Genomic DNA, 25,862 nt, shown 5'->3' with positions numbered 1-25,862 from the left:
TAAGGGTCACATGTGACCCAGAATGTCTTAAAAGGTGGCAGGCGCAGTGTAACTGCAGTGGGGAAGCCGTCACTGATTCACCTCAGGTTTGTTGTGCTGGCAAACTCTGCCAGCAAACCATTCCCAGCTGCCTATCAAGGCAGATGCAAGGAGGAGCAAAGACGATTTGTGAGGGCAACACTTAGCTTTGGTTTCTAAATGGCACTTAAATCAAACGTGGCCCTCGGGTTACTCGTGGTGCCATAGAGCCCAGCTGCCCCTCCTCCAGGAGCTGAGGAATGACGTTATTTACTACCCATGGCTGGTGGGTGCAGCCCACAAGGTCTTTGCCAGCCCTTGCAGGCGGCGATGGGTTAATAAAACACTGGCTATCATTCCTGCACCCTTCTTTCCCCTGCTGCTTTGGGATTCTACCTCCTCATGTTCCTCTCCTCTCCCCTGCAGAGGCGCCTTTGTAGAAAGGTTCTAAGGTTGTAGAAATATTTTCAGCTGATAGCCTTGATTAAAAACATTCCCCACCCTCTCTGCAGCATCTTCGCTCCTTTGGGGACTACTGGCCAAGGCCATCATCTGTGGGGGAAGGAGCGTGGCGCATCCTTGTGCCGAACCAGATCAATAGCCCCAGCATGTCGGGTATGCAGACCCCTGAGCAGAGCAAAGGAAAAGGTGTAGGTGGAGATTTTTGCTGGAGCAGTAGCCTTTAAACATAGTGCTGGAGCTGCCACGGCTTGTTGTCAGCCTGCCTGGCCTGGTGGAGAGAACAAACTGTACTTGGCACTGGTTATATCTGTACTTTCTAGTTCCCAGCCCTGCGCTGGGTGCTGCTGGGAATCCTCGGGCACGGTGAGGAGGAGTGCTCCTCTCCAGGCTCCAGAGAAGCAGTGGATCCACTCCACAGCTCCCTGTCTGCCCTAAGAACTGACGTAGCTCATGCTGCCGGAGTCTTTTTTTGCAGTAGTTGTATTAAGTCTGGCGAGGGGGGCTCTCGCCACCAGGTGGCCTTAGTCTCAGCAAGCTCTCTTTGCCTGAGGGAGAAAGGTGCTATTGTCCCTTAAGAAGCCTGGGGGATACCTCAAGGGCCTTCATTTTCAATTTTCATTTTGTTTAAAATTGCCTGGGAATTGATCAGTTTTTATTACCAAAAAAGAAAAAAAAAATCACAGTTTTCTGGGTAAATATCAGGGTTAGTACTGAGGGATGTGCGGACAGAAAAAAAGCAACAAGTAGAGAAAAATAAGCATATTGAAAGTAAAAGCAGTTTAATACTCTGATACGTTTCATGAACTGTACGTTAACAGTATGTGCACATGGAGGCACATGTCTGTATGTGTGCATCTTCCCCACTACATTGTCCAACTTTAAAAGACAGTGTCACATTTATACCAAGACTAATGTATTATTAACAGAAACACATCTACCTATTGCAGTGGATTGGATGTTCTGAACTTACTCAGTCTTTTCACGGACTGGACTGGACTGGAATGGTTCAAAATTTGAGTGAAAAGCAGGAATAATCCCAATAATAGCTTTTGTAAAATGCGGGAACTTGCTGGTAAAAATGGTTAAAAATTGGAAACAAAGGGCCGTAGGGATACTCCAGTCAAGCACCTGGCTGTAATTCTGAGATTTCCTCCTTGCCCGACTCCTAGGCTGTATATTGTTTTCCAGGCTAGGGTATTACTACAGTGCCTGGCAGCCTCCTTTCTGCACCAGAAGATGCAGAGGGGTCTCATGTATCTTTTGCTTCCTGGTCCCCTTCCCACCCTGGTGGCTTCATTAGTGCCTTCCCAGCCTCTGCCCCACCCCAGGCTCCATATGCAATCCCACACAGCCTGGTTTCTTTCCCCAGCCTCCCCTGAAGCTACCCAATTAGCAGGCAGGCTGGCTTGTTCTCAGCCCCCTGCGGCTGGCTCTCCACCTGCCAGTTCTCCACCCAGACCTGCTCCTCCATTCTTCCCTGGACTTGCCAGCTCCACACCTTTAGGTGTTGTCTCTGCTCCCACTATGTGTGTCCGTCCCTGGGGGCAGCTATTTAAAGGGTATTTGTTGTTCTGGGTCCAGGCCACTGACCTGGGTCTTCTTTCTCACCTCCAGACAAACCATGACACAAGACACTTGGGTGGGTGAGGAATGAACCTGTGGATCTGCTCCAGTATTGTCCTCATTCTACAGAGCAGGAACCTGAGGCACAGGGGGGAAAAGTCACTAACCCAGTGAGTTAGCAGCAGAGCTGGGGTTAGAACCCAGGTCTCTTGATGACCATGCCTCTGGTCTAACTAGAGCACATTGCAGCCCTGAGCTGGGAGGCAGGCAGTGTCTCTTGGTATTCTCACTCTGCTCTTGGGTCCTAGCTAGCCCCACCCTCCCTCATTTTGTGACTCATTCTGGCATCTCGGCCCAATCCAGAACCCGCTTGTGCAAAGGTCTGTTGTGAAATGAGGCAGCTGGCACACACGCGTTTCACAGCAAATCTTTATTATCTGGACCTCAGCAAACGTGTTCCTGGATCACTGTATAGAGATTCATCTGAAAATGCTGGGTAGGTACACATGGTCACTTTGCTTCTGGTGCAGATCGGCACCCCTCTGCTAGTCCTCAGGGATGCCTGCAGCTGTGGTTCTTATGATGATAGGCACTTTGGCCACGATTGTGTTCATGGACCAGGGAAGGTAAACTGTCCCTATCAGCTCATACCGGACTTCCATGATTTCGTTGGCTATGAGCATGCTACTGACAGACAGTAACTTGGGCAGGGAGAACATGCTGGTGATCCTTGTGACTTCAAAGGGGGCTGCCTTGGTCCTGGACTCCAGCCTCATCACTTCATTTCGATCTTCTAAGGAGCGCTGTTCTGCCCTGACGGTGTAGCCCAAGTAGAGGATGATGGAATACAAAGCAAAAACCACCTTCCTGATGGACCTGCCTGTCTGGTTGTCGATCTCGGTCATGAAGATGATTTGTTCACCAGGGGCGAATGTGTTTTTCTCCAGGGAAATCCGGAGGATGACGAGGCCACGTTTGAAGCAGCAATGATAAGCTATGTGCTTGTCGACTTCCACCACCAAAGGGTACTGCATGGGGGTGGGGGAAGGTAGAGGACGGTGAGTGCCTATCACAGGATACAATCTGATTGCCTCGGTTCCTTACACACAGGGAACTGCAGATGCAGGAGCAGAGGCTGCTTTACACTAAAAGAAATCTGCAGACACCCAAAACTTCATGCTGCATGTGTGGCCCTTTGTACTTCGTAGAAGCGGTGAGGATAGACCTCATATCCTTCTCCGCAGGCCCCTGACACTTGAGCTATAGGAGAATTTTTGTTAGCAGTACAGGGCATATGACACACAGCTTAGCAGTCCTGATTCCATCAAGGAGAGAGCAACGGAAATGCACACAATATATATTTACACCAAATTCAGGGGAAGGCCACAAACAGGCCATTAAAAGTAGCATTTTCTCACCATCTTGATGGAGTGATTAGCATTAGGTCTCAGTAAGGCAGGCAGATTGTATGCAGTGCAAAGTTCACTCAAGGGCTCAGACCCCCAAAGCAAAAGAATAACATGAATAGTCACACTTCTCTAGCCCCTTCCATCCATGAACCTCAGAGCTTGCTACAAACAAGAATGAATGAAGTCTCATCATCCACCCTGGGGGGTAGAGAAGTGTTATCTCCTGGGGCCCACTTCAGGAAGGAAGCTGGCAGAATTTGCTGATGGTGCCATTTAAAGCAAACAACTAAAGATAGTAGTAAGGTTAGGAATCACTATAGTATTTACACCACCCCATAAACCGTGTATGGGGCTGGGGGCTGCCAATAATACAAGTGAAGTAATGAAAGACCACAGGCCTGAATCAGCACTCACTTACGCTACCGTAATTCCATTGACTTCAACAGAGTCAATCCTGATTTACACCTGAGAGCGAGAGAGCAGAGTTTGGCTCTACTGTCCAGATCCTCATTTACGCTCAGGCCCTTTTACACCACTTTGGCAGTGCAAAGGGTCCGTAGGGTAAATGGGAATCAGGCCCCATGTCTCTACCATAATGAATTTGCAGTCAAAGGGGCTAATCCTGACGCATGTGAGTAGCTCTACTTACCCATTGAGTTCAGTAGGACTACTCACGCGAGTAATATTTTCAAGACTGATCCCTGGGTATATGTATAATGTAGCCATGAAATAAGAACGTGCATAATTATTGTTCAAGGAAAACGACATGCGAGGAGGCTGTGTACTGGAAGCTTTGAGATGCTGAATGATTCAGGATCCCTTTTTTGTCCTGTACCATTTTGGCTGGGACATTAATGTTCCCTGCACCTTTCAGATGTTCAAGTCACTATCAACTCTCTTCTCTTCTTTAGTGTTAAATCCAGTCTCTGCCCTTACGCCACGTCCTTAGGGACACTTGACACCCTGAAAAGAAGTTATTTAATCCTAGTAGGCTCAAGTGACTCTACAGCTTCTGGCTGCCCCAGGAACCAGGGTTGCTGAGGGGGAGATTTCTCCTGACTCTGCAGGGAGCATGGATTTCAAGGCCAGAAGGGACCATTGTGATCACCTATTCTGACTTCCTGTATAACACAGGCTAAAGAACTTCCCCAGAATAATTCCTAGAGAACGTCTTTTAGAAAAGACATCCCATCTATATTTAAAATTTGCCAGTGATGGAGGATCCACCACGACCACTGAAAAATTGTTGCAAGGGATAATGACCCTCACTGGTGAAAATGTTTTCCTCACTTACAATCTGAATTTGCCTAGCTTCAACTTCCAGCCTTCGGATCGTGTTAGACCTTTCTCTGCTATATTGAAGAGCCCTTTCCATGCATTTGTTCCCCATGTAGATACTTACAATGTGTAATCAGGTCACCCCTTAAACTCCTCTTTGTTAAGATAGACTCAAGTAGCTCAATCTACTTATCACTATAAGGTATGTTTTCTAATCCTTTACTCATTTTTGTGGCTCTTCTCTGAACTCTCTCCAGTTTATCAACATCCTTCTTGAATTGTGGACACCAGACCTGGACAGCATATTCTAGTGGCAACTGCACCATTGTCAGGAGTAAAATAACCTCTATACTCCTACTTGAGATTCCCCTGTTTATGCATCCAAGGATTACATTAGCTATTTTGGCCACAGCATTGCACCCAGGAGCTCATGTTCAGCTGATTCTCCACCAGGACCACCAAATCTTTTTCAGAGTCACTACTTCCCAACATAAAGTCCCTCATCCTGTAAGTATGGTCTGTATTCTTTGTTCCTAGATGTAGACAATTACATTTAGCTATATTAAAACACATACTGTTGTGCTTGTACCTAGCTTACCAAGCAATCCTGTCCTCTTCAGTATTTACCGCTCCCTCAATTTTTGTGTCATCTGAAAACTTTATCAGTGATGATTTTATGTTTTTTTCCAGGTCATTGACAAGAATATTAAATAGTATAGGGCCAAAAACTGATCCCTGCAGGACTCCACTAGAAACCCACCCCTTACACGATGTTTCTTTGTTTACAATTACATTTTGAGACCTATCAGTTAAATAGTTTTTTAATCCATTTAATATGAGCCAAGCTAATTTCATATTGTTTAGATTTTCAATCAAAATGTCATGTGGTACCTAGTCAAATGAGTTACAGAAGTCTAAGTATGTGACATCGACATTATTAGCTTTATCAACCAAATATGTAATCTTAAAAAATATATCAAGTTAGTTTGACAGGATCTATTTTCCATAAACCCCTGGCGATTGGCATTAATTTTATTATTCATCTTTAATTTTTGTATTAATCGAGTCCTGTATTAACCATTCCATTATCTTGCCTGAGACTGATGTCAGACTAACAGGCTTATAATTACCCAGGTCATCTCCTTTTCCCATTTAAAATATTGGCACATCATTAGCTTTCTTCCAGTCTTCTGGAATATCCCCAGTGTTCCAAGATTTACTGAAAATCAACATTAATGGGCCAGCGAGCTCCTCAGCCAACTCTTAAAAAACTCTTGGAGGCAAGTTATTTTGACCTGCTCTCTTGACCTGCTAAATATCTAACTATAGTAGCTACTGTTTAACATCATCCTGAGATACTAATGGAAGGAGTGTCATCATCATATATGACATGACTACATCGTCTGTTTGTTTCCTAAATAAAGAACAGAAATATTTATTGAACACTTCTGCTTTTCTGCATTATTACTAATAATTATTCAAGATGCATCTGATGATGCTTATTGGCTCCTCTTAGTAATATAGCCAAGTAGATGCAAAAATTAATTCCAGTGTTTCTGTTGATTAAATCATTGTAATTTTAACAATGATCTTCAAAGGAAACAGATAATGGTTGTATGAATTTTTTTTCTGCTTTATGATATAGAGAAGAGGCCTGGAAGTTCTTTTTCCCCCAATGCCTGTTCTTTTTTTAAACTTCCCTATAAATATCAGGAAAGTTCAGCCTGTACGCTTGAGAAAGAAGCCACAGGGAACACCTGCAGCACATCTGTTGACCAACGTGGGCTAATGAGACCACGTTACTCCAGTGCTCCATCTCTTCACTGGCTGCCAGTTGAATATCAAATTGGGCTAGAAAGCCCTGGTGGGGCTGAGGCAAATGATGCTACCAAGCCTAGAGTCATGGGCGTCCCTATGGGATGGACTGAAATGTGAGGATGACGTTTTCCTTTTACAGTGTCACTTGATGTGCAGCCCTGAGGAATCGAAGTATCTCCTCCTTTCACCCTGGTTCTGTTGAGGCACATCTCCTATTTCCCCTATTCTCCTCTTTAATAGGAAACTTCCAGCCACTAATTCCCCAACTGCCCTCCACAAACATACATGCTATCCTATTGCTACCCTTTACCATCCATGGAATTGCATCCCCTTAGCTGACAAGGCTGAGCAATTAGGTAGGAGAAGGTCATGCACTGACTCTTAGGCTTGGCCTGCACACCACTTTTGTACCAGGATAACAATGTCCATCAGGGGCGTGACTTTTATTGTTAAGCATCTTTATACCAGTGTAACTGCATCCACTTTTGGGGGGGCTGGACTGTACTGCTTTAAGTATACTGATGTACCTAGAAGGTCGCACATAGTACAGCACGTAGCCATGCCCTTGGAGTGCACGGCCCCTGATTCAGGTGGCTTTACTGTGGGTCCCCATATTTGTTTGAACCAGCTCCCACGTCCTGGTCTTGCTCTCCAAAGCACCTCGTAGGCCAAACTATGTGTCTTTGGAAAAGGGGAGAGAGGAGACAATTCTAGGATCTGTGTGTAGACCACCTGTCTGGACTTATGTAGTTTTGTAAGGGCGCTCCAATACCATGGGGATGGGCCTGGCAGAAACAGCTAGCTAGACCTCACTGGGAGCAGCACTGGACCCTTACACTCTTGTTCTCTCCTCCTGTCACAGGACTAATATTCTCTATTTACCTTACCTGGGATTCTATTTTATTTGTAGGGAGGCTAGAGGAGGTCCCTTGCACCAGTAAATATTTCTTCTGCTTGGCTAAGATGAGTTCTCGGGTGGCGCAGGAGGCTTTGAGGAAGTAGGAGACACGGGCTATGTTGCTGGTGAATGTCGATGGAAGTCTATCAGGTAAGTTGAAATGGAAGTCAAAGATGTGGGTGCCTGAAGCCAGCCAGTTACCTGAAAGCCAAATGACACCCCCTCACTTACCAAGCTAAAAGAACACCTCTTATTTATGGCCTGCCTTGCGTTCTCGATGGAATTTTTTTAATGAGGATAGCAACCCACAACTGCTTGCAAATTATTGTTAAGGGTCTGCTCCTGCCAAAAGCTGAGCGCTCTGAACTTTGAATGTGGTCACTAGGCATGAAGGGTGCTCAGCAGCTTTTAAACCCTACAGAAATCAGGCAGTGGAATGAATATCTACTTCTCCTTTACTGGTGTCACTGGATACAACAAACCCTCACGGAGCCTAATTCTCCACAGCCTGGCTTTTTGTGTTTTCAGTTACACCCGTGCAAAGTAGGGGTAAAATTTCTATCAGATCACTTGCACCAGTGATAATATTTTACTTTCGCTTTGCATTAATGTGAATGACACAAGATGCAAGGCCATGGAAAACCATTTCAGTGTCTCTGCTTCTGCCTCTTTCTTAAATTCAGTTTGTAATGTAAGCAGGTGCAGTTACATTTAATTTAACGGAGAGGTTTAGGAAGCCACTAAGCCGATTACCCTTACGAATGGCCCAGGATAGAGGACTCTGGAGATCTGTTGTTGGCGGCCCATACCCCGATTGGGGTGACGGGCATGAGTTAGTGAGTGAGTTCCTGCTCACACTGGGCTAAAGTTGGCCGTGTCTCACTTTGAATTAATAAGACTTTCTGATACAATCCCCCACATAAATGTACTCTTTTGGGATTAAGAATGCCTTTTTTTTTCAGTTTAGTTTAAACTGCTTCTAAAGAGACATAAGCTAAACTGAAAAAGGCACTCTAAATCCCCAAAGAGAATGTGCACATAGGGAGTTATACTGCATAGCTACGGTGATATAATTATACTGGTATAGGACTGCTAGTAAATTCTGTGAGAGAAACCTTGAGAGTTGTGGTTTCTTAGTATCTCTGAAAATCAGGCTGTTTATTTAGGAGACTAAATATGGATTTACGTGCCTGCCTTTAGGCCCCTACTTTTGAAACATTTGGCCTTTTAGATACAGAGCTGAAAAGTGTGATAGAAGCACTGCTTGTTACTATTATGCTAAATATCGGAAAGATAATTTCACCCTAGATTTACAATAACACCTAGCACAACTTTCAACTTGTAGGAGGAATTTACTTGCCACAGTGAGAGCTAATAGGTCAAATCCAAGACTTGATTGCACATATAGGAAAAATGACCTTTCCGGTGGGGCATAGCCTTTAAATCCTAATAATCTAGGAGGAGTTGAAGTCTGACCATTGGAGATCATAGGTCAAATCCAAGATTTAATGCATTGGCATGCAGCCTAACCTTCAACTCTTAACTATGTAGGAGTTGTTCACAACCCACTGCTTTTATATTCCTGTAAACACTGGGGGTTAACTAATTGTGTATATAAAAACACAGTAAGACCCCGACTAATTTTCTTTACCTCCTTTGTGTAGCTCATAACTTCCCTGCCTCTCAGCAAGGATATAACAGCATAAGCTGTAGTGAGGTCTCATATTATCAAGACTTCATTATTTTTATAAAATGTATTGTGGTACACTTATCAGCACATAAATAAATTAAAAATGATAGTTGACAAAATAAATGAACAAAGTACATTGATACCTGGTCTACACTTAAAACTCGTCTGCACTTAAAGTGCTACAGTGGTACAGCTGCATCCTAGTTCTTCATTATAGAACAGTGGTTCTCAACCCCTGGCCTGGGGGCTGCTTGCAACCCAATCAGTGCATAGCTGCAGCCCATGTGACATCCTCAGGGCCATACAGGCACATGATAAAGCTCCATATGCAGCTCCGTGGTAAATAGGTTGAGAACCCCTAGTGTAGACACTACCTACACAGAGAGGAGGGATTCTCCTGTCAGCATAGATAATCCACCTCCCCGAGAGGTGGTAGCTACGTCAGTGCAAGAATTCTTCTGTCAACCTAGCGATGTCTATATGGGGACTTAGCTTCATTGGTTTAACTACGTCACTCAGGGCTGTGGATTTTTCACAGCCTTGAACAATGTAGTTATGCTGACCTAATTTTTTAGGGCAGACCAGACCTTAGAGGTTTTACTGGCATAGCTGTGTGTCATCTAGGGGTGTGATTCATAGCTATGCCAGTAAAAGTCCTAGAGTAGATGTGATTATACTGATGTAATTGTGCTTATGCTATTACAGATTATACTGACTGGGAGAACTGTCATATGTTATACTGGTATAATCACTTTTATCCCAGTATAAATGTGTTTACTCTAGAGGATTTTGCTGATATAGCCATATTGATATAACTATACCAGAAACCCCTTCCTAGTTAGACAAGGTCTTAGTGGTGCATTACTGTGACTATATGTATAGATATGTATACACACTTACTATGGGCCACATTGTGATTCCTTTATTCACACTAAGTGGTACCTTACTCCACAATAAATCCTTAGATTTCAGTGGGACTATGCATGGTGTAAACTACTACTACGTGAGAGTAAGGGTCTCAAACTGGCTCTGATATGCAAAATATAATCATTCACCTTAGGTCTCCTGTTTTCCTTTTCTCCTAATACGAGGACAAGGGGACATTCCCGGAAATTGAAAGGAAGCAAATTTAAAACTGATAAAAGGAAATACTTTTTCTGCACAAACACAGAACTAACCTAAGGATATCCATTACCACCATTTTTCATTTACACTTTTTAAAAAATGTAAATCTAAATAAATAAAGCCCTCACAGAAGCCAAGGGTTCAGTGGGAATAAAAGGGACTGGACTGTTACATGGATGATGAGATCATTCAGAGTTTAAAATTATACATTTTTTTTAAAAAGTGCCCAAAGTTTAGCTCCTTGCTCCAGGGCTTAAGCCAACCTCTAATCAATAAGGGTTAGGAAGAAATACTTCCTGTGCAGGTTATCACATAACTGCCTAATGAAGTGTTTCTTGCATTTTCGTCTTAAGCAGTTGGGATACAGGGCTAGAATGATCACTGATTTGATCCAATATGGCAATTCCTGTGTTCACGAGTGCAAAATTAGTGAGGTTTTACTCTGTGTTCTTTGACCTCTATGGTTCCAATTCCTTACCCTCTATATAGAATGTCTTTGTTTTATTGACGTAGTCAGCCTTGTTATTGCAGATAATGTTTCTGCTGTAATCCTTGTCAGCATTAGTCTCTTCATTCCACTGCAAATAGCCCCTTCCCACAAGCTCTACCTTCACTGTGGGGTTGATCAAAGAGTTGTTAAGGGTCAGAATCACTTGGCCAGCTACGCTGGACCCTGCCAAATACACCTTTTCTTCAGGCAGCACCAGGCTAATCGATTTCACCACCGACATCGGGGAAGAACAGAAGCCAGCTCTTGTCTGTGCTTCCTAAGGATCTTGCGCGTCTGTGATGTCAAAGGTTTGTGACATCACTGCACTTCCAGTGGGTGCTGAGCAGCTGCAGTTCTGCTTGGCTTTGATAGCAGTGCCAGGTGTCCTGCAGCTTTCAGGATTTGCCCCATTAATGATGTTATTATTTAGTATTGTATTATAGTAGTGCCTAGTGGCCCCAACTGAGATCTGTGTCCCATTGTGCTGGGGCCAAATATACATTCAAAATAGACAAGACAAACACTGGGAAGGAAAACAGAGACTAGAGCCCCAGTCTTGCGATTTCTGAGACTCTTTTAGGGATTTGATTATTCCTTAGAGAGAGGGGACACTTCAGGAAGACAGTTTGAGGGGTCATGGCCATCAGGGGAGGGCACTTGCTTATCTTTGCCAAGTTTCCTTGGAGCTTGCATGCATTACTTTTTGTCATCAAGTGTCTTTTGAGGTGTCACGAGGAATCTGTCTGCTGAGAGGTCCATTGTTCTGCTACCCTTTGTTTCAGACTGAGTAATGCGCCATATTTCTTGCGCTTTTTATGAGCCACAGGGGAAATGCTGGGCTTTTGCCTGCAGACCAACTTTTCTTGCAGGCACTGGCCCTGCTTCAGGAAAGCAACGAAGCACATGCTTCAAGTTGGTCAGGTGTTTAACTGCTTTTGATGCCTTGATTTCTTTTGCTAAACTGTTATCCTGGGAGATGAGCTGAGTAAAGGAGAGAGAGTGCATGATATCAAAGGCGTGCGCTTCCGAGAGATCTTCATGGATGGAAGGAACAGAGCCCGCTCTGAGCTGCTGGGCTCTTTCTTCTCCTTACCCCTCTGCTTTTTGTGGAAATGATATGTGTCCAGAAGCTCCTTGCCTCAGATCTCCTGTGGTACCTGAGCAGAAGGGGAGAGTTCTGCTTGCCAGGGGCAGCAGCTCTGACTGACTGTCCTTGCAGAGGAGACTGGAAATGCGAAAAGAGAATCCATCAGGTGTTTTCCCCAGGGGGTAGACCTGTAGCTTAGGGCAGAGGTGACAGGTCAACATTTGTCATCACAATACATTGCAAGCAAGGGGGATGGAGTTCAAAGTGTAATGGACACGGGAGATGGTTGCTCCATAGGCCGTTACCTCGGATGACCCTTCTGACTGTGAACTAGAGTCCTGTCCTCTCCTGCGGTTTACTGCCTAGAAACTCCCGGCCCCGTTGTGCGGCCTGGCTGTGCGCTGTTAAACTTCACCCCTGTTCCACCCCGGAGGAGGCAGCATTCTCCTACGGAGCGATTTCTGGCGGGAGGTGGCGCTGAAGAGGGCTGAGGTGGAAGGAGTTGTGGGCATTTTACCATCCACGGGAGAGAGCTCACCGCTTCCAAGGCCAGGCTGGAATGAGCCTCAGCACCCAGGGGCTCCTGCGTCTTGACCTGGGCTGGCAAGGCTGGGGACAAAGCAAGCCCCAGGCGGGATGCAGCGGCACCTTCCATCTACCATGCTTCGGTCCCCGCATCCCAGCGCACCCACCCGTGCTTGCAGGGTGCACCCCCCTGGCTGCAGCGCCGTGCAGGCAGGGCGCTGCAGCAGCAACTCTCCCCTCGCCCCCGGGTACCCCGGGCCGGGCGTGGGCTCCTCCCCGTCTTCCTCATTCCCGCCACCAGCTACCAATCGGCAGGAGCCCGCCCCACCCCGGGCTTTTCCGCGCCAAACTCCAAAGCCAGGCGCCGGGTTCGCGGGCGGTAGCAGTCGCTGCGGGGGGAAAGCTGGGGCGAGCGGCTCCGGCTCCTGGCGCTTCCTTGGCAGCCCGTGGCACTAGATCCGGTGGCATTGCATTGAGTCCAGGAGCGGACGGAGCATCGCTTGCACACGCGCGCGCCCTTCCCCAATCTCCCATCCCATTGCAGGCACCCGATTGCGAAAGGTGAGTGTCTCGTGGTGGTCCCGCAGTGGGGCTGGCTGGGGAGGGGGTGAAGATGGCAATTGCTTATTTGCAGGAAAGGGCTTTGCAGCGTGAGCGGGGGGCAGCCTGTGGCAAATGGGAGACTCTTTGCCTCTCCCCCCACCCCCAGCAGAAACCAAGTCTTTGCAAACATCGGAGGTCCTGTAACTGTCCCAGCTGGGATGTAACCTGCAGCAGATGTTGTAGGGTGACTGTTACGTTTGTTTGTAAAGGATTATTTATAGCGATAAGGAGGGAGGGGGGAGGTTATCTCATCAGTGGTATCCTATAGGAAACTTGCTCAAGTATGAGATCAAGTCACTGCAAAGGTCCTGGTGCCTCTACCCCTTTTGAAATACCAACGCGGAACGGAGCAATTTACGGGTTTTTTTTTTGCTTTTTTTTTAAAGTTTGTTGTAGAAGGGAGGAGCCATTCGCAGATTGCTTATTCAGTGACAGCAGCTAGGAAGCAGGGGATCCCCTGAGCCCGCCTCCCAAGTGCAAACAGAGAGGGCAAGCCTATGCCAAAAAGTGCCTTGCTATAGCAGCAAATGCCAACGGGCAGGGAGACATTTTGAGACTCGCAGGGTATTTATAATGTCGATATTTAGAAGATGGGATCTTGCTCGTACAAGGAGCATCTGCTGTGGGCTGCCCAAACGGTGGGATACACACACAGTAGAGACAGTCCCCGTCTTTTAAGCAGTCTGTCGTTTCCCCAGCTCAGTCCTTTACCCGCAAACTCTAACTGGTTCATGGTATGTCAGTTGAGTTAAAAATTGTGTGCTCCCAGGTATGGCATAATAAACGGATTCTACCTTTTCCCGTCTCCAAGTACAAGTTCTCTGTGCCTCAGCCTTGAAATGCAATGGAAAGGCCGTCTGGAGAATGCAATCGGTTTTTATTTTTAAAGCCTGTTTTTAGAGAGGATAATAGGTTTAGGTAACCAGCTGGCAGAGTCTTCACCCTTTCAGAAAGTGAACGCTCCATTCCTGCTGCCGGGTGCTGAGGTGGAAACCAGAAATCTTGCAGTTATATGTGAAATTCATTTTAGGGACCGGTGGGGAGGGTGGGTTTGCAGATTGTATTGGGTTGCCATTGCATGCACAACTTGGAAATACGTCCCCCTGAGAAAATAAATCTAAAATAATTGAAAGTTTAAAATGCCCTATTCCCGGGTGGCATTGAGAGCTTGCCTGTAATTTGAGCTCTGTACTTAGAGAGAGCTCTCTGGGTCTACATGTTTATTGGCAGTGAATGACAAACAAGGAACTCCCTCCCAAGTTCACGCAGGGACCAACTTACTGTTAAAAAGGTGTCCTGCTGTTCTCAGGTTCTAAAATTTAAACCGCGCATGGTCACGTCTTTCTACCTCCCTAACTCTCTACTTCCTTGAAGAGGATTTGCAGATCGCCATAGACTACCCTCAGATGTGCAGTTTGCATTCCCCTGTCCCCACCTCCGCAAGTACTCCCTGATAGTATGTAGGTGTTTGTTTTAAAAGGCCTCCCTTGCCCCTAGAAATAGAATTACAGAAGCTGGCGGCAGCACAGCTTTTGTGGTCTCTGCATGCACTTGGAGGACTGCTGACCACATTCACCATATGCTGCCACTGAATATGCAAACAAGTTTCCCCTCATCCTAAATGCAAGTTGCAATGGACACAGAGTTCCTATACACTGGTCCCTGAGATGCAAACGTGGGAACAGGCCTTGTGACTCTTCCACTTGTTCATTCTTAATCTATATACTATGGTCTTTTTGGGGGTGCTGGTGGAGGAAATTGGATTTGCACAAGACAAATTAATTGTCAGCCTATAACAATTTGGAAAGGAACGTTGCAAAATATAAAGGGAGCGTGGGGCAGATAGATTTGCACCCTCAGTGGCATCTCTGGTTGCCTATTCCAGGGGCCAGGCCCTTGCACCCCTTTTCGCTGACCCTTTAGAACTGCCCCTTTAAAAAGCCTGGCAGCTGTCTTCTGTTATTTACATAACCACGCGAGATGTGTGTAGTGGGGGGAAACTCCGCGAGATTTAAGAGAGCGTTTCAATTGTGGCGCGAGATACAGTTGGCGCGCGGTGCCTGCCCGCGAGGAGGGAGACGGATGGCCCGGCGCAGCCTAATCGGCTAGGTTGCGGGGAGGGGTGGGCTTTTAGGCCGTGGGCCAATCGGCGTTGAGGCCGGCCGGCTGCGAGCCAATAGTTTGGGAGGAGAGGGCGGGTCCTCGGAGCGGAGGGGGGGGGTTAGGGTGAGAGGTCTCATTGATTCGGTGGCTGAAGAGCGAGCGTCGCCCCCGCTGGCTAGCCCCAACGTTGTGACTGAGGTGGGCGTTTGGGAACGTAGCGAGCGGCCGGGGTGGGTTCAGGGCTGCCTCCCGCAGCGGGAGTGGCCGGCTGGGGTAGCGCGATGTCCGCCTTGGGGAGATCTCCGGGGGGGCTGGTCCTGGGTTGTTTCCGGCGCTGGGGGGGCCGGCCGGCCGGGGTGGGAAGGGCTGAGGCGGGATGGTCCCTAAGCGCGGGGAGGGGGGGAGTTAAACGTCTCCCTGGAGCGCGGTCTCGCGGAGAGCTGCCCCCCAGGATGGGCGGGGGGGGGCGGTGCCAGGCGGGTCTGCCTGCAGGATCTGGGTGTGGAACCAGCCCTAGACCCGCCCCCCCATCCTGGGACATCCCTGTTGCTAGGTGAGTCACCCGCTCCCCCTTCGTCCTTGGCAGAGCCGCCACCATGTGGATCCAGGTGCGCACCATGGATGGCAAGGAGACCCACCGGGTGGACTCGCTCTCCAAACTCACCAAGGTGGAGGAGCTGCGGCTGAGGATACACGAGGTGTTCGGCGATGGCGTGGAACCTGACAGGCAGAGGCTCTTCTACCGGGGCAAACAGGTACCTGCTCTGTTCCCTTTCTTAATGTAATGAATCGGCGCCCTCCTAAAACCCCCCCTCACATTCCTCTCCCCATAGCGCGTGGGGGTGAAACTCCCACCTTCTCTATCCCCAGGGCTGCATGATATCAGACAAGGACTCCGCCTTAAACTGTGATCAAAGAAAGTAACAAGTCTAAGGGTAGTGTTAGATGTTCCCACCCTGCTGGAGTGACCAAACAGTACAGTACTATACAAGTCATTACTTTAACATTCATTCACATCTCCTCTTGCTCTTCTGATGTTTATGTTGGCAAAGCACTGTGGCTTTGAATTCACTAAAAAAAATAGTGTTAATGTTGTGACAGCCTGTACCCCATAATTCACCCTTTTACAGAACTGTGATACATTTTGTACAAAGTATACCTCGTGAGATATCATTTGAAAACTCATAATGTGCTGATTATTATTATTGTCCTTTTAAAACTTATGGCAACATTGCATGTACAGTTATAGGATTCCTCTGTTTGGAGTTATTAAGACATGTTTCATGTCTGAGAGGAGCAGCCACAAATTAGGTGTCAACAAAGGACCATCACCTGGTTATGTGGCTATTCTTTGGCAGGGGAGGTGGGTGAAAATCTAAATCATGACAAAACAGCTGAGGGTTCCTGTCCAGATAGACTTTGTCTCCATAACCTCAGCTGGAGATCTTTCTCGAAGAGAGAGAACTAGATCATAATGGTCCCTTCTGACCTTAAAGTCTATGAGAGGGGAGATGCCCCAAATTATTCCTCTCTTTCTCTAGCTGTGGCATCCACAACACTGAAGAACAAGGGAAACAGTTTTGGACTGGGGAAGGGATCCTGACTGAAAGAATTCAGCTAGTAAGACTGCTAGAACATGTAGTGAGAGAGAAATTAAGATAGGCAGTAGTTGCATTTTACATTTATTTTCTTGTAATCAATTCTAACTTTTATGCCTTGTCATCACTTAAAACCTATCTTTTGTGGTTAATAAACTTTTTTAGTTTTATCTAAACCAGTGTGTTTGGATTGAAGTGTTGGGGAAACTCCATTTGGGATAACATGATTTGTGCACATTGTTTTCTATTAATAAAATTATGGACTTTATATGAGCTTGTATTGTCCAGGAGAGAGCTGGGGGAAAATCTGGGACTGGGAGTTTGCTGGTGTTGCTCCGCAGTGTAATTCATAAGTGGCTAGCTGTAGCACTCGTACAGTATAATTGGGAGTAATTTACATGCTGGAAGCTGTGTGTGAGGAGACTAGGAATGGTAACCTTCACAGTGAAGCATATAAAAGGCACCTCAGTTTGGAGAACTGAGGGAACAAAACTGTTCATCAGTCCAGATTCTACCCTGGGTAAATCAAGCACAGCTTTCATGAGGTGAAGACATAGTCTGTGTGGGCCTTGAGCATTACTATGTAAAGGGAATAGTATATCTTAGTATATGAGAGAGCCTCCCTGCGATTCGGGGTATGGTCGTCGTGTTTCTCCCCCCCCCCCCCAAGCCCATTGTTTACCATCTTTGTTATTTGAATGCAGTGCTGGCAAAGATCTATTGAAGAGATGGTGGTTGTGTGCAGGGAAGAATTTACCTTTCTTTCACTCTCATGAGTGAGAACCACATGGTATTGGGTGTTAACAGGGTGGGTTTGTGGCTTAGCAGAAGTAACTAGTTCAGGTAGCATGTCTGTTAATAGAATAGACCAAGGAATTAGTGTAAAGACAAAGGGGCTGGTTAAACAGCGCATTTGAGTAAAATATAGTGATTCAAACTGGAGAAGTACAGTGGCAAGTTTTGTCTGGTGTCAGCTGGAATAATTTTGTTTTTAAAACTATGGATTATGCCGCCATCTAGTGATTTTTTTTTTCCTTACACGTTTCTCTACTTTGTGTTTGGGATGTTCCATGAGGGACGGTGCTTGGCTGTACTTGCTGTAAACTTAGGGGATACTCCCATATACAGTCAGTGTTGGCTTTAATAGTCATTTTCATAAGCTGTGTATTTTTTCAATTTTAGTTCAGCTATAGCTATATAATGTGTGTACACACACACATATGGTCAAAGAGGGTAGGGAACATAGTTGTGGTCTGCTCAATATGAACCATTGTCCAATTAGAACATAACTTGTCTTAACTCCCCTAAACTTAATCTTCAATCAGTTTAACTGCATAGGTATGATGGTGAAGTATGATTTACAGACTGATCCAAGGGCTTATCAACATATTGATCAGTTCAGAAGCAGCTCAATATGTGGACACGCTTATATCAGCATAAGAGTGCCCTCTTCTGGTTTAGTTTGCTGTTCTTGAATAAATGTGTCCAGACATGTAGTTATTCGGAAATAGATACTCAATTTTAAATTCACACCTTATCTTATTCTGGAATAATATTCATGTATGGGCAAGTCCTAAGATTTTTGATGATTGTGAAGAAAATTAATTGTCTGTAAACAAACTGTAGTGTTTTCCTGAGTCTGCAGGCAAACAGGTCAGTGCCTCTTGTTCAGCGCTTCATCAGTTAATTCTGAATAATTTATTACTGCTAATTAGAATCTGATGGGTGGTAGTGGAAATGTCACTCATCAGTTTCATGTTGCTTTGCTTGAGAAAGCTATGACCTGCAGCTAAGTCAGGTGTTAAATTCATTTGGTGGTAGGATATAAAACAAAGGCTGTGGGAGTGTGGAGAATCTCTCCACCATCATAGTAGTCTGGGGAGTGCTTAAACTTGACATTTTAAATAAAAGGGATGGAGTCCCTGAACATCGTTCAGTGAGAGTGCCCTAAGAGACATTCTAATACCTCTTCTAGAAACTGGGCTTCTCACTAGGACACTAGTCCTGGACTTCACTAGTGGGGCTGTCATCTTTCATTTTTCATATCTACCTCTGTCTGTGGTGTCACATACATGTTGTAATGTCTGCAGTTGTGCACACACATTGCATGTAAGTACTTTGTGCAAATAGCTGAAAACAGACCGCTGTTGTGAAGTAGATGACTGAATAAATAAATGAAATCTAGGAGTTGTCTGCTGTCTAAGATCCAGATCTATTCCTAATCCTGGTTCAACATCTTGGTGTTTATCCAAAGTAGGACAGCTCTATTTTAGTTGGTCAAAGGTACTTGTAAGAAAAAGGCAGTTACTGAGTCTGTGAAATCACATGGTATCTATGAAAATCAGATTTTACTAGGATCTCTGTGATCTCAGATTGTTAGGTTTAGTGCTAAGTTTTTCAAGTTCTGGAATTTTTACTGCTTTGAGGGGCTATAAAGATCTTGATTCACAGGAAGTAGTCTGTCTCTGTAAAACCTGATAGCAGAGCTTTTTAAAAATCATGGGTAGCTGCTATCAAGTTAAACTTTGGCTTGGTAATCTCGAGTGATTCAGTAATATTACATTCCTGACATTATGTTGGATGTTACATTTGTGTAGCAAGGATGTGTTTCCTTCCACAAGAAGTTACTACTTCTATGACTAGCTGAATTTGTAGTAAAATAAGCTTAAAAGGCTCTTAAATACAGTGCTCATATCCTACACTGATTTGCATCATTAAGTTACATTCTAAAGCTTCATGCAAACTTCAGCTTGGCTAATTGGAAATTAGAGTGCTTGGAGATGGAAGAAACCCCTTTTATTTTACTTGACATTTTTGCTTTAGCAGCACGTATAACCAATTTTTCCCTCAATTATGGTTACTGCCTTCTGTTAATTGTTCTAACAAAAACAAACCCCACAGTTGTAAAGGGAACACTTGCCACTTGTCTGAGGGAAATAGCTTGGGTTTGTTCAATATGAATCTCCTGTCATGCTGGCTGGCTGCTAAATTCTCAGAATGCGTGTGGTGGAGTACTCTAAGTACAGTGTTGATGTATTGGAGTACCATCGGAAAGCTGAAAGGTTCTTTTCTTGTGTTCATGCAGAACTAGGCACCAAGCTGTATGCCTTGGGAGCTGCCAGAAGTACATTTGAGTGAGATTCTGCAGAGATTGTTTGCGTATTTGGCATATGAAGAAGGATTCCTTTTTGAAGGAGTCAAGGGGATAGAGAATATTTTGGAACAAATTTGAAACAAATGCAGAACTTTAGCTCTCATTCAGTGCGTAAATACCATGGTGCCTTTATAAGTAACTTGAATGTGTACAGACACTAACAAATAATGGCTGTTCTAAAATATTTGGGGTCCTATTTCACAAATTGGGGCCAATCTTATCTTGGAATCAAGCTATCAGGGTAGTAGGTGGAATCAGGTTGTTTGTTTCTTCCCTTTTTAATGTTATTGCTAGAGTTGGAAGATTAAGATGAGTTGCAAAGCTGGTCCAGGGGCCCAATCAGCTATTTGCTTTGCTTGTGCTTAAGGCCAGCCTTGCTTTTTTAGTAAACGTTTTTGCTAAAGAAGTTGTCCCATAGTACTTTTCTCCAGTGTGGACACAGTTCAGAGAAACTTTATTTTTTTTTTTTTAAATCCTACCAATCAAATACTGGTAGCCCTGATGCAGGCAAGGTTCCTGCACCCAGAACTGTTTTATGGGTGTTCACCCACGAAAGCTTATGCTCCAAAACATCTGTTAGTCTAGAAGGTGCCACAGGACTCTTCGCTGCTTTAACCACTGATGTAACTTTACCCTGCTAAAAAACAAGCCTAATCAAACATGTACCAGAGTTATGGACCCCCTCTGGTTTTAATACCTGACCCAGTGGAGATATTTTGTTGTTTTCCCAGTGTAGGTGGGGCTTTGAGAGTCTGAGCTTTGGTTGCCATCATCCTTGAAAAAAAGAACTTGAATGGTACTCTTGTGAAAGCCATTATTAACATCACTGCTTTCTTGGCTGGAGAGGTGGTTGTTGTTTCCTCCCTTCCTAGCTCCCTACCTCCTTGCTTTAGCTCATTTTTTGCATGGTCTGTTAGTGAAACTTGCTGATGTTTTTGCTTCCTGAAAAGCTGATATTTAACAAAGCAGGGTTTTTGTAAAATACAAGATTTGCTCTAGTTAATATGTGGGTAAAGATAGTAGTATAGTTGGGACTTTTAACAAGAATTCTTCCAAAGGTGAAGTGTCTCAAGGTACTCCTATTTAAATAAATGACTATTGGACATTGACACACTGGGGCCTTGAATTAATAAGAGCTTTGGGAACAGTTATTAACAGGGATTAAAACTTCCACTGCAAATTGCAGTGCTTTTGGCAGAGCGTAGATAAAGCAGCATATTGTTATTGTTGGCTATGAAGAAACTAGTGCTGCTGTTTAGATCCCCAAGGTATCTTATTTTGTTTCACCTTGTTTTGGGTGAGGCAGGGAATGTAGCTTGCACAGATGTTAGCATCCTCAAATGCATGAGGGAACCAAAGAAAACTTTAAAAAATGCAGACTTAAGAGAGCTGTAAAGTGTAATACTAGTACTGGATTGCTATGTATTTAATGGAGTATTCTCTAGTATGAGATCAGAGGGACTGGACCACAAGAGACTCATTCAGAGCACAGAGATGGAATAATGGACTCTGATGGAGAGAATGTTTGAGGGTAGGGTTTAGGGTGAGATTTTCCCCCAACATAGTGCCTTTCCTGATTTGAAGTCTGTCAAGTTTGTGATCTGATTCTTATTGCAAAATGATGGAAGAGGGAAAAACCTCCAATAATAAAACATTTTGCATCCGATATTGCTGCTTTCAGCATGTCATCTAGTACTCTATGCTCCTGTGGCTGCTCCTTGTGCATGTTCTCTCATCCTGTGCTGCTCTTTTCTTGACTGTGTCCCTTTGGTGTTCTCTATGCTATTCTTCTGATACTTATTGCTAGTTGGAACCTGATTTTTGTGATACCATTACTCTGGTAGTAAGTATAAGAAGGTTCAGCTGATTCTCGATTTTATGGATTTGATTAGTGCTATGATTCTTCATCTATTCACAGGAAATAACTTGACCTTTGCTGTTCTTATTCATATTTCCAGTAGTAGCCCCATAACTATTTTATGCCATGAATCATAATTCATTCTCAGTGATTCTTCTGAAGTGCAAGTTTTTGTGGTTAACTTGTTTCCCGCTGATAGAGAACAAAGCTCTGAGGATCACTTTTTTTGTGTGGTTTGGGCTGGGAGGAATGATGATTTCCTGTAGAATTTCTATTAGTCAGACCTTAAATATGTGGTGAAGCTTTCTAAATTGCTAAACTTTCTCCAGCATCAAGTCTTGTGCTTTAAATCTGGAATAGTAGTACTTCAGTAACTTCAAGAACTTTAAAAGGTACAGATTTATTTGGTCATCTATTTATATAGTCAAAAGTCAAAGTTCTGCCGTTGTGCAATGCCACTTTTCCAAATTTTAATTTAACTTTCCTTCAAGTTAGCTTTGATTAGACACAGTCCAGTCTTGTGAATCTGTAGACTAATTCCAGTGACTACAACTTCTGCTGGCTTTGCTGACCAGTTGCAAAGTGAAATTAAGACTGGTTCATTTCACACTGCCATTCAGAACCTAGTTAGAGAAGTGGAGTGACTTGGCCACTGAAGCAGTTCTACCATAGCGCGGATGCATTTTTTTTTCTCCAGTATTTGCATCCAAGTTTGCTCTATGAACAAAAAAATTTCCAGACAGTAAGAATAAAAATCTACTTGACACTCAAATGTTTGAAAATTACAAATATTGCTTAATTCTTGTTAGTGCTTTTCAAGTATATTTTGTACATATACCTGCAAATGTAATCAAAGGCAGTTTTGAGTTGGCTTTAAAATATAAATGAAATTAACTAGATTGTTACTTTCTCAATTTATCCTGTAGATGGAAGATGGTCACTCCCTCTTTGACTACAATGTTGGATTGAATGATATTGTTCAGCTACTTGTAAAACAGAGCCCTGCTATGCTTCCTACTGTTAATAAAGAGAAGGACTTGGAACTCTCAGATACAGACTCTGGCTGCGGCTCAGGCCAGAGTGAGTCTGATAAGAACTCCAACAATGGCGAGGGTGCAATAGAGTTGGAGTGTCAGCCTAGTACAGTAGCACAAGCTGACTGGGTTGATCCAGGATTTGGACTCTATAAGGTGAGTGTACGCTAGATTTCTTTCTCAGGTACAAAGTACTATACAGAAATGAACAGCAAAGCCTCTTTCTAAAACCTTTGAGAAACTGTTTGCTCAGAACAAGTACCTTTTTTACATGCTTTTTACAGTGGAATTTTTAAGGTATGAGTGTTTTTACTGACAGAGTACAGACTGACCATCTTGCAAGGCTGTCCTACATTATTTACTAAACCACTGTGTGCTTGATGATGCACAGGACAAATGTTAAGACAAGTCCTGACCCTGTCAGAGAGAGAGAGAGAAGTCAGGATGTGCTGTGGGACCATCAAGAGAGTTCAAACATAGTTTTTTTGGAAATATAACTAGCCACTTGTAACAATCTAAGCCCTGTAGAGAGTGGCTTAATTGAGTTTCAAGCTTCCTCTGAAAATTTAGTTTGGAGAGTTACATGTCTTGCTTTGTTTAGATCAACGAGTTTGTAGATGCTCGGGATATGAACATGGGAGCATGGTTTGAAGCCCAGATTGTAAATGTGACCAGGAAAGAGAAGGCTGCAAATGAATCAAGTGATAGTGATACAGAGTCTGAACTGCAATCAACTGCTGCTGAAGAAGATATCCTATATCATGTGAAATATGAAGAGTGAGTTATAGCTAATGAAGGTCATTTGATGATGTTGGAGCATTTGGTCATGTAGAGAAGCAAGATTTTTGGCCAGGTTTGCACTAGAGAGCTTTATCAGCATAGCTGTATTGGTAGGAGTATGACAAAAAAAATTCACACCTTTAAACAACAAAGCTATACTGGCGAAAAAGCCCTTTTACTGGTATAGCGCCTTCCATTTGGAGAAATGTTTGTTAAAGCTGCATTTGGCAACATAGCTCTGCCATCTGTAGTGCCAAACCATTTTAAGTGCAGACAGGCTGTAACACTGCCAGCTTGTCTGAACCGTGTGCACTTTAAAACTGGAGGATAAGTAGACCAGAGTGGAGAAGTGTCACTTTTTTTTGTTGAAGACTAACTAAATGGCCAAAATATTAAATGGGATGCAGCACTGAGAATTTTGGTATGCCCTATTCTAGCAATGGATATGCTGGGAGAGAGAAGAGAATCAACTTGAACAGTTGAATGTTATGGTGGCATTGACTGTTCTTAAAAACAGGTGGTTAATATAATGTGAAAATTAGATTATATTAAATAATGTAACCCTTTTTTCCCCCCAAAAAAGCTACCCAGAGAATGGAGTTGTAGAACTGAGTTCAAAAGATGTACGTACTCGAGCACGGACTGTTTTGAAGTGGCACCAGCTAGAAGTGGGGGAAGTGGTGATGGTCAACTATAATCCTGATGAACCAAAAGAGAGAGGTTTTTGGTATGATGCAGAGATTCTGCGAAAACGGGAAACCAGAATGAACAAGGAGATGTATGCAAAGATACTGCTTGGGTAAGTAATCCTGATCCTAAAAGAATGAAATAGAGATGTAGAGTCCCAAAATGACTTTGAAATGTTCTGTTTGCAAGTATTGCTCTTCTTGTCATTGCCTTCAATAAAGAAACCAATTGCTTCCAACTCTCTTAAAAAAAGCAAATTTGGTTATGATGCTAATAAGACTAGCAAGCTGAATGGAATGTAAAATTCTAACTCTTAGGCTTTGGCTACACTGACCCTTTACAGTGCTGCAACTTTCTTACTCAGGGATGTGGAAAAAACACCCCCCTGAGCACAGCAAGTTACAGTGCTGTAAAGCGCCAGTGTAAACAGTGCCGCAGCGCTGGGAGCGCGGCTCGCAGTGCTGCAAGCTAATCCCTACGGAGAGGTGGAGTACATGCAGGACTGGGAGAGCTATCTCCCAGCGCTGGCGCTGCGATCACACTCGCACTTCAAAGCGCTGCCGTGGGAGCGCTCCCATAGCAGCGCTGTGCACTGGCAAGTGTAGCCATACTCTTAGCCATTTGTTTTACTTCTGTGGTTCATTTTGATTTGGACAACGGATATTAGACCAGTGAGTTCCACTTGTTAGTTTTAATTCCTGACAATGATTATGAACATTGTCAGGAAAGGTCTACAGTCAAATAAAAAATTTTGAGAGAGCGAGAGAGAGAGTGAACGAACGAACTCATGTTTCCATTTTACAAATGCTGTGTAGAAAACTCCCTTTGTGTATAAGTTGCCATGTTAAGCTCCTTTTTGACCAAGTCCTGATCGAGAACATGAAGGTAGATGCAAATATCTGGACTCTATGAACCCATGCCTTTTGAGAAAGAGAAAGTATATTTAAAAAGAGGCAGTGTTCTATTGTTACATCATTTAAATGTTAAACTTTTTTTTTCTACGTCTTATCTGCACACTTTTATTTTGTGTTTGGTGGCAGTTTTTAATTTGCACATTTTTGGCCAACCTTGCGAATGGCTTATACTCAAATCAGTGGCAATTTTGTTTGTGTATAGTGAAGTATTTGAATGTGGCATTTGGAAAAAGAAGACTAAGATTTCAGGGAATGTTCTAGGCATTGATCAGAACCCTGCTGATTTTTAGGGAATTCAGAAAACTGAAAATGGGGGGGCATATAGTGTCTCTCCCAGCTCTTTAGCAAACCCTAGCTTCTAGAATCTAGAACCTCTGCAATTGTCTACAGATCAAAGAACTGCTTGATGGTATCCATTAATACCTTCCAGCATAATAAACTTGTTCACCTTTGCTCATCATATCAATAGTTTTAATATATTAACGCACTGACTTGTCTCCAAGACAGAAAAATCAATAATGGCGCAGGAGGAAGTACACACACAGTCCCTGGAATGGGAAGGGAGAATAGGGGAAGGGGAAAGGTTGGGCTCACGCAGTCCCTTACATGTGAGGGAAGAGGGTGATGAAAGTTCATACAGAGCCCTGCCATGGGGAGGGAAAAATGGAGCATGCTGGAATAGGGGTGGGGGTTGATGTTTTGTGATTTAGCCCTGACCACTAAGGGATTGTCAGGACTTGCTCTGTAACTCTGGTTGCCTTAAATGGT

At 44.2% G+C, this 25,862-nt stretch overlaps 2 protein-coding genes across 2 annotated transcripts in view; one reads left to right on the top strand and one right to left on the bottom strand.

The window, feature by feature from the left end:
• Positions 1 to 2,588: 2,588 nt before the first annotated feature.
• ARRDC5 (arrestin domain containing 5) lies at positions 2,589 to 10,992 on the bottom strand. The gene is made up of 3 exons (XM_030540615.1): positions 10,740 to 10,992; positions 7,436 to 7,647; positions 2,589 to 3,071 (listed from the first exon to the last, which is right to left on the bottom strand). The coding sequence occupies exons 1-3, from the start codon at positions 10,990 to 10,992 to the stop codon at positions 2,589 to 2,591; spliced, it is 948 nt and encodes a 315-aa protein (XP_030396475.1).
• A 1,826-nt stretch (positions 10,993 to 12,818) lies between these two features.
• Positions 12,819 to 25,862, top strand: part of UHRF1 (ubiquitin like with PHD and ring finger domains 1) — a 28,392-nt gene continuing 15,348 nt past the window's right edge. Inside the window, exons 1-5 of the mRNA XM_030540249.1 lie at positions 12,819 to 12,924; positions 15,656 to 15,824; positions 22,606 to 22,869; positions 23,315 to 23,490; positions 24,077 to 24,292. Of these exons, the coding sequence (XP_030396109.1) occupies positions 15,666 to 15,824; positions 22,606 to 22,869; positions 23,315 to 23,490; positions 24,077 to 24,292 (815 nt within the window). The 5' untranslated portion in view covers positions 12,819 to 12,924; positions 15,656 to 15,665. The remainder of the gene's footprint in view (positions 12,925 to 15,655; positions 15,825 to 22,605; positions 22,870 to 23,314; positions 23,491 to 24,076; positions 24,293 to 25,862) is intronic.

This window comes from Gopherus evgoodei, chromosome 22 (assembly GCF_007399415.2).
Source record: "Gopherus evgoodei ecotype Sinaloan lineage chromosome 22, rGopEvg1_v1.p, whole genome shotgun sequence".
NCBI classification, from domain to species: domain Eukaryota; kingdom Metazoa; phylum Chordata; order Testudines; family Testudinidae; genus Gopherus; species Gopherus evgoodei.
Note: the sequence above shows the minus strand (reverse complement) of the source record. Positions and strands in the feature narration are given on the sequence as shown.